We start from the raw sequence: 11541 nt of genomic DNA, 5'->3' as shown, positions 1-11541 counted from the left end.
AGAAAGGTTATAAGACATTGTGTCTCAGTTTCTTGATGCAGGCTGGAGACAGGCTTTGCATTGTTGAGACTAGATAACTAAGAAGAGACACACACACCTCCACACCATGTTTCATGGGTATAACTGAAGTTGGAAAGATTGTTTCTTTAAGCAAATGTAACCAATGTTGTGTGGGGTTTGGTTCCATGTACCTGTCTTGTCTTCGTAATAAATACATTCAAAACTAAGACAGCAGAGACCAAGGAGTTTGTACATCAAAATTGAGTCTGACCTGAAAGTACAATTTTTTTTATTATTCATCACTCACTGGATGTGTTTGTAGGTGAAACGCAAATCTTGACTTTCTAAATGAAGTAACTCATACAGTATATTCATAAAAAAGGTCTCATCAGTGTGTGTCAGCATCTCAACTCCATGAACCCACATTGTTAAGAACATGAAACAAATGAGATGAGATAAATGTTAAGTTCACTGCGGAGTATTTTAATATTCCGAGAGTTTCAGCAAAAACCTGTTTGTGTTACAAAACAGTTCTCTTAAAAATCAGTTCAAACAATGCATTAAAATAAAATGAAACAACAGTTAAATCTGAGAATGAAAATCCACAGACACAGTTACAGAACATCTTCCACAGCTTCACGTTAACATCATCAGACTTCTGTCAGGCTCCTGGACTTTATTAGCTGTGAGACACAAAGACAGACAGCATTTAGTAGGTGCAGAAATACAACTGCATTTCTTTATAAGCTGTGTTTCAACCTTAATATGTCTTTATAATACCTTATAATTAGAATTAGAAATTAACTACATTATCAAATCAGATATAGATGATGCCATTACTTAAATCATGGCTATTATTTAACATTTTTAAAAATGTTTTATTGGGTGAAACCCCTCATACATTAGTTGAGATTCTATTAGGAGGAGATACTTTTATCAACGGGCTAAAAACCTCAACCATATGGAATTTAGTATTATGTGACATTCACTTTCTATTCCCCCCCAAGTGTTCACCTGCTCTGTGTTTTTGTCCACTTCAGGGCGTGTCTCGGAGGCACAGATGTGGTTGGATGGTAGAAGGTACATCCGGCTCGTTTACACTGCGCAGCGAAGCGACAAGGCTGTGGATGAAGAGGAACAACATTTAGAAAGTCAGACTGCACTTCCCCACTGAACCAAATCATATGCATTAAAATTACCATTACAGAATCAAAGCACCACATCAACAATTCAGAATTTTTTACCTTGGGATGATAAAATGGACAGTCCATCTTCTTGCAATCTGGGAAGTAGCGACACACACTAGTTGTCTGCACTGGCTGCACTGCTGTGAACACAAGTGTGTACAGACACAAGTTACAGATAACTGCTAAAATAAAGCTTAGATCTGCTTTATGGTTTTATTCATGGGCTCTAAATACACTGTTACTAAGCTTTGTGTGCATCATAGTTGTCTAAAGAGCTGATCATAAATATCAATGCCGTGACTGTGGGATAGAACAGATGCCTCCCACCTCAGCACACCTTTGGCAAACCAGCGCCAATACTGCACAATAAAGCATTGTTTTTTGGGTTACTGCTAAATTATACTGCCATCCTGTGTTGTGTTTGAAATTTTCATTCTGCAGTCCACTCTGGCTCTACCTCAATGAGTAATGTCAGAATCTCATTGAAGAAAATCACACTAAAAAAGGTTGGCAGTTTTCAAAACTGTGTTGTAGGCGGAGAGAGGCTGAAGAGTGTGTGTTGAATCACAGAGGTAATGAGAGAGTACCTGGCCTGGGCGGAGGAGCAACTGTGCTTCTGCGGCTGACATGAGTGAAGGGACAGTCTGGCTTGGTACATCTGGCGTCGTACTTACAATTAGGATGGACAAAAAGGCATTTATCCCCAAACTTGCAGCTGGGAAAAGTCCTTCAGAAAAACAAAACACATACAAATTGTAAATAATGATTTGGTGAATGTTGAGCGGTAAAAAGCTCCACTATCATTTCTTCGGTTTATTAACAAAAATACTCACTTGCACTGTGTTGTAGGGTGATAGTACACACACTCATCTCCACTTTTACAGACCGGCCAGAACTTGCAGCGCTCCATCACCTTCTGTTTCTTTACAGGACGGCATCCTCCTCCGCCATCTCAACCTCCATCACATCATCTGTCAAAAGAGGACAGATTGTTAAGGGATATGACCAAATTACATTATTATTAGTATTATCCCATTTTACAGTAAAGAATAATTCTAGTTCTAATTAGACCCCACACCTTCTGATGATGTGACTGCTCCCTGTAGTCTGTGAAGGACGCTGACTTTGGGCTCCCTGCTGACGTGGACGGTCGCTTCTGTGACCTTTGTGGGTGGTCTCACGTCATCCAGCTCCATCTCACAGTCCGCAAGATTCCCCAGCGGGCTCGGTACCCCATCTAATGTCACTATGAACTTGGGGCTGGCAGAATCACCCCTCTCCTTACTGGTGTGAGAGAAAATCCACAGCGCAAAGGAGAAAATAAAACACATATCAACAATGACACTTATGCTTATATATAAATGGACAGATCTGAGCGCATACTCTTATAATGCGTGTGTGTGTGTGTGTGTATACGTACCTGGCCTGGACAGTGCGTGGCAAAGCAGGCTGGACTTCCTGTTTGACCTGAGAGCGCTGCTGGCTTCTGGCTGGAGGTTCTTGCAGTTGCGGTCGACTCACTATGAAGGAACGGGTATCAAATGTCTTTGACTCACTGCCTGCAGTGACCTCACCGCCTGCAGTGACCTCACCGCCTACAGGTACATCACAAACGCAGACATACCAGTGTCATGCATCACTAAAGACAATCCATTAGGCATCCTCTGGGAAATGTATTATTACTTACTACTATTAGATGTTCTGAGTTCAGTAAACATTTGTGCAAAGAAACTTTTATTGTAGCAAAGCTGAGCAAAAAAAAAAAAAAAAACTCACCATAGTCACTCTGCTCTCCTCCATCATTGCTCTCTGGTAAGTCCAACTGGAGGCGTGAGGCTAAAGATCTTGCTGGAGCTGGGACAAAAATGTAACATCAAAAATCAAGAAACAAAACAACAACAACAAAAAGACCAGACTTTGTTTCTCCAGTAGTTCTTTTCTAATTTCTAATCTAAAAAGCACTCCAAAAACACTGCAATGTCACTGAACCTTTTTGATGTTAATTCACTTGAAATGATAGAATCAGTAGCTCTTGCCTCATTCTGTTTGCATTACTGCACAACAGTCTAATCATACATCAGTTACACGTGCATATTCAAAAATTATGAGATTTCCCGGTTAATCTAACTCTCTGGAGTTTAAATACTGAAAACATTTTTAAATTAGTTTACCTCACTAAAGTAAGTATGTTAACAGTAATTCTGGCCTTTGGATGGCAGGGTGTTTAAAGCACTGCTCAGAAAAAGGCACTCTGTATGCTGTAGTAATTACAAGCTTCACATACCAGATGTTCTGGTAGGAGGTAGCTCTGTGGAGGTGTACCAAGATTTCTTGCAAAAGGCTTGATATGTTATGACAGGTTACCAGTAGATGGCAGTATTTATTTAGTGATGTGTTTGGGCCCAATAACAAGGATTTCAGTTTTATTTGAGTTGAGCTGAAGAAAATTTATCGACATCCAGTTTTTTATGTCAGACAGGCAGTCCTGCAGAGAACTCAGTGTACTAAGGTCAGTGGGCTTGACAGGGAGGTACAACTGTGTGTCATCCGCATAACAATGAAATGAAATACCATGTCTGCGGATGGCATCACCCAAGGGAAGCATGTATATGGAGAACAGTATTGGTCCCAGAATTGAACCTTGAGGCTCACCATACTTGATATGGGAGAAGGATGATACAAAGTTGTTAATGCTGACACAGAAATTCCTATTGGACAGATGAGAACCAGTCTAGTGCAGTGCCAGATATGCCCACCCAGTGCCTCAGTCTATTTAAAAGAATGCCATGATCAACTGTGTCAAAGGCAGCACTTAAGTCCATCAGCACTTAAGTCCAGCAGCACAAGAATTGAACACATGCCTGCATCTGCAGTCATTAAAAGGCTGATAAGCCTCAAAATATCACAGATAACTTGACGAAAATGTGCTTATTTGTTTATCACACATTTCACCGACAATATCTCATAATATTTTAGCTTAATTTGATGTATCTACTGTATGTACTGTTCTGATCTGCCTGTTTGAACTGTACCTGCATTGCATTATATTTATATAGCTGACGCTTTTATCCAAATTGCATATGGATACAATGCAATAATTACAAGAATCATACAAGACCATCATTTTCCGTCCAGTCTCCCTAGTAGTACACAGAGCAAATTTATAAATTAACCAGATTACAGATGTTTTTATTAACATAACCGTAGTATCATTATTTTTTATTAAAGTAGGTAAGAAGAATGTCTTTTGCTTCTTCAACTCTTCTTAAAAATGACTTTGTAGAAAACACAAACTAGGACTGGCTGACATCTTCTTGTCTCCAGTAATTTGTGACAGGTATATAGAAATGGAAAAATATTTAATAACCACACAGAATATCACTAAAACATTTTCCAATTTTACACCTCCATCTTGATGTTACACAAAGAGAAAAACACACACAACCCACCACAAAATGCACTCAAATGTGATTCTGATGTTAAATCTGATTACCAGGTGTGGACTGTATTCTGTATTTGAACAGTTGTTCGTAAATAGTTTTCCTTCCACATTTTAGTAGAAGGAAACATTTACAGTGCACAGCTGCATTGTTGGAAGACTCATCACCTTAAACAGTCTCATTGTGCTAGAAAAAATTACTTTTAGGTACAGTGTGTAATTTTGCAGTGTCATGGTTAACTGACCCTGTCCTCTCCCTTACATTGCCAAGCATTTGAGGAGGTTCAGACTCTCCAATCAGAAAGGTTATAAGACATTGTGTCTCAGTTTCTTGATGCAGGCTGGAGACAGGCTTTGCATTGTTGAGACTAGATAACTAAGAAGAGACACACACACCTCCACACCATGTTTCATGGGTATAACTGAAGTTGGAAAGATTGTTTCTTTAAGCAAATGTAACCAATGTTGTGTGGGGTTTGGTTCCATGTACCTGTCTTGTCTTCGTAATAAATACATTCAAAACTAAGACAGCAGAGACCAAGGAGTTTGTACATCAAAATTGAGTCTGACCTGAAAGTACAATTTTTTTTATTATTCATCACTCACTGGATGTGTTTGTAGGTGAAACGCAAATCTTGACTTTCTAAATGAAGTAACTCATACAGTATATTCATAAAAAAGGTCTCATCAGTGTGTGTCAGCATCTCAACTCCATGAACCCACATTGTTAAGAACATGAAACAAATGAGATGAGATAAATGTTAAGTTCACTGCGGAGTATTTTAATATTCCGAGAGTTTCAGCAAAAACCTGTTTGTGTTACAAAACAGTTCTCTTAAAAATCAGTTCAAACAATGCATTAAAATAAAATGAAACAACAGTTAAATCTGAGAATGAAAATCCACAGACACAGTTACAGAACATCTTCCACAGCTTCACGTTAACATCATCAGACTTCTGTCAGGCTCCCTGGACTTTATTAGCTGTGAGACACAAAGACAGACAGCATTTAGTAGGTGCAGAAATACAACTGCATTTCTTTATAAGCTGTGTTTCAACCTTAATATGTCTTTATAATACCTTATAATTAGAATTAGAAATTAACTACATTATCAAATCAGATATAGATGATGCCATTACTTAAATCATGGCTATTATTTAACATTTTTAAAAATGTTTTATTGGGTGAAACCCCTCATACATTAGTTGAGATTCTATTAGGAGGAGATACTTTTATCAACGGGCTAAAAACCTCAACCATATGGAATTTAGTATTATGTGACATTCACTTTCTATTCCCCCAAGTGTTCACCTGCTCTGTGTTTTTGTCCACTTCAGGGCGTGTCTCGGAGGCACAGATGTGGTTGGATGGTAGAAGGTACATCCGGCTCGTTTACACTGCGCAGTGGCGACAAGGCTGTGGATGAAGAGGAACAACATTTAGAAAGTCAGACTGCTTCCCCACTGAACCAAATCATATGCATTAAAATTACCATTACAGAATCAAAGCACCACATCAACAATTCAGAATTTTTACCTTGGGATGATAAAATGGACAGTCCATCTTCTTGCAATCTGGGAAGTAGCGACACACACTAGTTGTCTGCACTGGCTGCACTGCTGTGAACACAAGTGTGTACAGACACAAGTTACAGATAACTGCTAAAATAAAGCTTAGATCTGCTTTATGGTTTTATTCATGGGCTCTAAATACACTGTTACTAAGCTTTGTGTGCATCATAGTTGTCTAAAGAGCTGATCATAAATATCAATGCCGTGACTGTGGGATAGAACAGATGCCTCCCACCTCAGCACACCTTTGGCAAACCAGCGCCAATACTGCACAATAAAGCATTGTTTTTTGGGTTACTGCTAAATTATACTGCCATCCTGTGTTGTGTTTGAAATTTTCATTCTGCAGTCCACTCTGGCTCTACCTCAATGAGTAATGTCAGAATCTCATTGAAGAAAATCACACTAAAAAAGGTTGGAAGTTTTCAAAACTGTGTTGTAGGCGGAGAGAGGCTGAAGAGTGTGTGTTGAATCACAGAGGTAATGAGAGAGTACCTGGCCTGGGCGGAGGAGCAACTGTGCTTCTGCGGCTGACATGAGTGAAGGGACAGTCTGGCTTGGTACATCTGGCGTCGACTTACAATTAGGATGGACAAAAAGGCATTTATCCCCAAACTTGCAGCTGGGAAAAGTCCTTCAGAAAAACAAAACACATACAAATTGTAAATAATGATTTGGTGAATGTTGAGCGGTAAAAAGCTCCACTATCATTTCTTCGGTTTATTAACAAAAATACTCACTTGCACTGTGTTGTAGGGTGATAGTACACACACTCATCTCCACTTTTACAGACCGGCCAGAACTTGCAGCGCTCCATCACCTTCTGTTTCTTTACAGGGACGGCATCCTCCTCCGCCATCTCAACCTCCATCACATCATCTGTCAAAAGAGGACAGATTGTTAAGGGATATGACCAAATTACATTATTATTAGTATTATCCCATTTTACAGTAAAGAATAATTCTAGTTCTAATTAGACCCCACACCTTCTGATGATGTGACTGCTCCCTGTAGTCTGTGAAGGACGCTGACTTTGGGCTCCCTGCTGACGTGGACGGTCGCTTCTGTGACCTTTGTGGGTGGTCTCACGTCATCCAGCTCCATCTCACAGTCCGCAAGATTCCCCAGCGGGCTCGGTACCCCATCTAATGTCACTATGAACTTGGGGCTGGCAGAATCACCCCTCTCCTTACTGGTGTGAGAGAAAATCCACAGCGCAAAGGAGAAAATAAAACACATATCAACAATGACACTTATGCTTATATATAAATGGACAGATCTGAGCGCATACTCTTATAATGCGTGTGTGTGTGTGTGTGTATACGTACCTGGCCTGGACAGTGCGTGGCAAAGCAGGCTGGACTTCCTGTTTGACCTGAGAGCGCTGCTGGCTTCTGGCTGGAGGTTCTTGCAGTTGCGGTCGACTCACTATGAAGGAACGGGTATCAAATGTCTTTGACTCACTGCCTGCAGTGACCTCACCGCCTGCAGTGACCTCACCGCCTACAGGTACATCACAAACGCAGACATACCAGTGTCATGCATCACTAAAGACAATCCATTAGGCATCCTCTGGGAAATGTATTATTACTTACTACTATTAGATGTTCTGAGTTCAGTAAACATTTGTGCAAAGAAACTTTTATTGTAGCAAAGCTGAGCAAAAAAAAAAAAAAAAAAACTCACCATAGTCACTCTGCTCTCCTCCATCATTGCTCTCTGGTAAGTCCAACTGGAGGCGTGAGGCTAAAGATCTTGCTGGAGCTGGGACAAAAATGTAACATCAAAAATCAAGAAACAAAACAACAACAACAAAAAGACCAGACTTTGTTTCTCCAGTAGTTCTTTTCTAATTTCTAATCTAAAAAGCACTCCAAAAACACTGCAATGTCACTGAACCTTTTTGATGTTAATTCACTTGAAATGATAGAATCAGTAGCTCTTGCCTCATTCTGTTTGCATTACTGCACAACAGTCTAATCATACATCAGTTACACGTGCATATTCAAAAATTATGAGATTTCCCGGTTAATCTAACTCTCTGGAGTTTAAATACTGAAAACATTTTTAAATTAGTTTACCTCACTAAAGTAAGTATGTTAACAGTAATTCTGGCCTTTGGATGGCAGGGTGTTTAAAGCACTGCTCAGAAAAAGGCACTCTGTATGCTGTAGTAATTACACGCTTCACATACCAGATGTTCTGGTAGGAGGTAGCTCTGTGGAGGTGTAGGCCTGAACCCTGGGGGCCAGGCTGTGGAGGTGCTCCTGGACCAGCTGGATGGCCGCAGTCATCTCTTCACTGTTGGCCAAGCGAGTACGAGGTGCCACAGGAACAGTCTGTCTCTGTGGTACTGGGGGGAGAGAGGTCAATGTAAGAAAGTGATGATGACAACTGAGATGTTCATGGTAACACGTTAAACATACTTGTGGGGTAGGCTGTAGTTTTGGTGATTGAGTCCTGAGCCTCAGAGATGGCCTTCAGTATCAGATTCCTGTTGGCTTGCTTGGCTGGAGGGAGAGTAGGTCTGAAACAATAGAAACCACAGTACTGTTAAAGCCCATCAAAGAATGTCAGTTGTCTGATTTAAGATGAGAGACAGGTGAAAGATGAAGTCAATGCCGGACTGTCTTTTGTTGTTCCTTTTTAGTGACAGTGAAAGGTATTACATGATAACTACTGCAGTGTAAAATAAGACCAGTTTCACATTAGGATTGCAAATACCTAGGCCAAATCATATTTGCTACATAATTTTCAACAGTGAATTACAATCCTGGCTTGCCCTCTAATTCGACACTGTATACCATATAATGTTCCAAAATATCATAGGAGGTGTTGACACTGACTTGCGTTCTGGTTTGGAGGGTAGGGACACTCTACTGGACAGGCCTCTGCCTCCATAGCCTGTATCCTCCTCTTCCACGTCGTCGCTGTCTTCGTCTGCCACTCGGTTCACTCGCACCACCGAACTCGCTACTGGCGCCTTACGCTTCCGTGACAACTCCTCCTGCTGAACAAAGACAGCAGAATATCATTATTATTTCGGATCCTTACCTACACCTGTCTGATGCTTTGTCCACAGAGAGTGAGCATCATAAGCAAAATATAATTTGTGTAGTCCTATGACTGAATCAAGTCCTACATTATCCTTCTATGAAAAGAGGACCGACCATGCTCTCATGGAATCACTGTACCTTGCTGGATCCGGTTCTGGAGGTTCTGCTGCTTCTGCTGTCCTGCTGCCTGGTGTGAGAGGATCTTTCTGTGGGTCGACACATGTCCGCAGAGCTTACTGATGTAAACTTGCTCTGACCCGGTCTGTAGATTTCAGCTGTGGGTCTACTAGCTGTGCGGCGTGTTTGACCATGGTTGGTGCCTATTTCTACAGGGTCCTCAGCGATGAGGTCATCATCCATCTCTGGTTTGATGTCAATAACAGCCTCTAAGGGAAGCGGCTCCATGAGGGGCTTAACAGTGGAGGTAAGTCGAGAGGAACTCTTTTCCAAGGTGCCTCTCCTGATAACAAACAGAGGTATACAAGTGCTTTTATATTTGCAGGGTCTGGCATATGTGCTGTTTAAGAATGATATTCAAACAGTGAATGTCAACACATTTTGCATTAGGCACCTGCTTTCATGAGCAGAACTGGACACGCGTGCTTCAGTCCTATCAGAGTGTGAGATGGACACAGTCAGCACCTTCGACTCCTCTATTCTGCTGTCTTCACTTACAGACGATCGGCTGTTCCCAGCCACAGTACCACTGTCGGACTGCAGCTGATGTCTGAGGGATGCAGGCTCTGTAACAGCCATGTAGACAAGTAGAGGAAGAGCTTGTCTGAGACACTAAGACTACAGGTCACATGCATTCAGCAAGTATAAAACAGTTATTACTTCAGCTGGTTAAAAAGTGGGAAAATCTTGAATCCATTCAACATAGTCTGACTTACCGACTGCAACAGATCTTAACTTCTCAAGGACACCCTGTAGCCTAAAATCAATCAACAAACCCATGTTATGGCAAGAACAGATAGAGTAGTGTTGAAAATATCTGTAAAGTGTTAAGGGTACAAAACACTGGCAAATTTAATTAGACAGGAAATATACATTTCTTTTTTCATCGTACCAGGCTGTGAATTTAATAGTGTTGTTTCCAAGAAAAAGGGAGAGATCGTCAGCCATCTGTTGGGAGGTTTTCTTGTTTGCTACCATCACCATAATATAGTCAGGAAGCTCTTCATCTAAAGCGGTAAAGAGAGGAAACACATAAAGCATGTAATGTTTGATTGAGTACCAAGCAACAGTAGTCCCTGACTACAATATCTGCATTTTATTCACTTACCAATGTATGCACCGAGCTCTTGAAGCTTGCCCTTGATGGCAGCCTGAAACAGTCCAAAAGTAAGTACAGGTTATATTATCTAGCGAAGCTAATAATGGACCGCATCCTTGCTGCACGGATATCATTCATTTGCGAATATAGAGTTACCTAACAACCGACAACGTAGCACTACGTATCGTTACTACAGAAATTACTTTAAAATCAAAGAAAAGGCTGCTAAAACGTCTATAAACCTGCCCCCTTCATCGGCCTTGTAAATAAAAACCTGGTTACCATTCTGCCCGACTAATAAATTACGATAGCAAGCTAATGTTAATGTTAGCTAGCAACATCTATGCTACACTAACCTTAACCAGGCTTTAACGTTAGGTCCGGAACAAATCACTCATATTCAGGCAATAATGTTACTCACTCTTATTTTCTTGCTGATCTCTGTCCCGATCTCCATGTTTCTCGTTGTATTCTTGTAAAAAAGTTAGAAAAGAAGCGACTGTTTTTCCAGCTTCACCGCTAACCAGCAGAGACAAATATGACGTGTAGTCACGTGACCGACGAGGGTAGCCGAACAGGGACAAAATTATCCACGTTTTTTTTTTCTTTCAGCAGCTTTATGCTTCTTGGCTATTGTCTCAACTTTTAAATAGTGAATAAATGAATATTTTAAATATTAAAATATCACAAAAGGAAGTGTTAAGGACCTGCACACTGTCAGCATTACAGTAAGTTGGTTAAAAATGCACTGTTTCAGTCAAATCTTCCAACAACAGGCTACTAGAGCCACAGCTTGTAACAATCAATCGAAAAATAAATCAATTCACAAACGCCTTATACAATAAATTGATTAAAACCATCCCAAAAATTAGACAAACAATATATGACAAGATCCAAAAAATACAATACAAAGAAAACTGGATGGACAATGCAAAATAAGTGATTTTAATCAACAAGTGAAGTTAAAATACGGGTGAAGGGGATAAAGATCAAACAACAACCAGTCTTCAG

At 40.5% G+C, this 11541-nt stretch overlaps 1 protein-coding gene across 5 annotated transcripts; it reads right to left on the bottom strand.

Moving 5' to 3' along the window:
- Positions 1 to 462: 462 nt before the first annotated feature.
- On the bottom strand, positions 463 to 11116 carry zc3h14 (zinc finger CCCH-type containing 14). 5 transcript variants are annotated; one of them, XM_044169728.1, is made up of 17 exons: positions 10952 to 11112; positions 10540 to 10582; positions 10324 to 10438; positions 10148 to 10188; positions 9826 to 9997; positions 9393 to 9714; positions 9045 to 9208; positions 8625 to 8725; positions 8393 to 8551; positions 7885 to 7962; positions 7527 to 7701; positions 7185 to 7390; positions 6939 to 7077; positions 1775 to 1914; positions 1245 to 1327; positions 1015 to 1121; positions 463 to 683 (listed from the first exon to the last, which is right to left on the bottom strand). In XM_044169728.1, the coding sequence occupies exons 1-17, from the start codon at positions 10985 to 10987 to the stop codon at positions 680 to 682; spliced, it is 2085 nt and encodes a 694-aa protein (XP_044025663.1). In that variant the 5' UTR covers positions 10988 to 11112; the 3' UTR covers positions 463 to 679. The 5 variants fall into 5 exon arrangements, with proteins under 5 accessions (XP_044025663.1, XP_044025667.1, XP_044025665.1 ...); XM_044169732.1 differs by lacking the exons at positions 463 to 683; positions 1015 to 1121; positions 1245 to 1327; positions 1775 to 1914 and adding exons at positions 5388 to 5609; positions 5939 to 6043; positions 6164 to 6246; positions 6694 to 6832 and having other exon boundaries at positions 7527 to 7626; positions 10952 to 11116; XM_044169730.1 differs by lacking the exons at positions 463 to 683; positions 1015 to 1121; positions 1245 to 1327; positions 1775 to 1914 and adding exons at positions 5388 to 5609; positions 5939 to 6043; positions 6164 to 6246; positions 6694 to 6832 and having other exon boundaries at positions 9045 to 9205; positions 10952 to 11116.
- Between the last annotated feature and the right edge of the window lie 425 nt (positions 11117 to 11541).

The sequence above is a fragment of the Siniperca chuatsi genome, linkage group LG16 (genome assembly GCF_020085105.1).
Source record: "Siniperca chuatsi isolate FFG_IHB_CAS linkage group LG16, ASM2008510v1, whole genome shotgun sequence".
Taxonomy (NCBI): domain Eukaryota; kingdom Metazoa; phylum Chordata; class Actinopteri; order Centrarchiformes; family Sinipercidae; genus Siniperca; species Siniperca chuatsi.
Note: the sequence above shows the minus strand (reverse complement) of the source record. Positions and strands in the feature narration are given on the sequence as shown.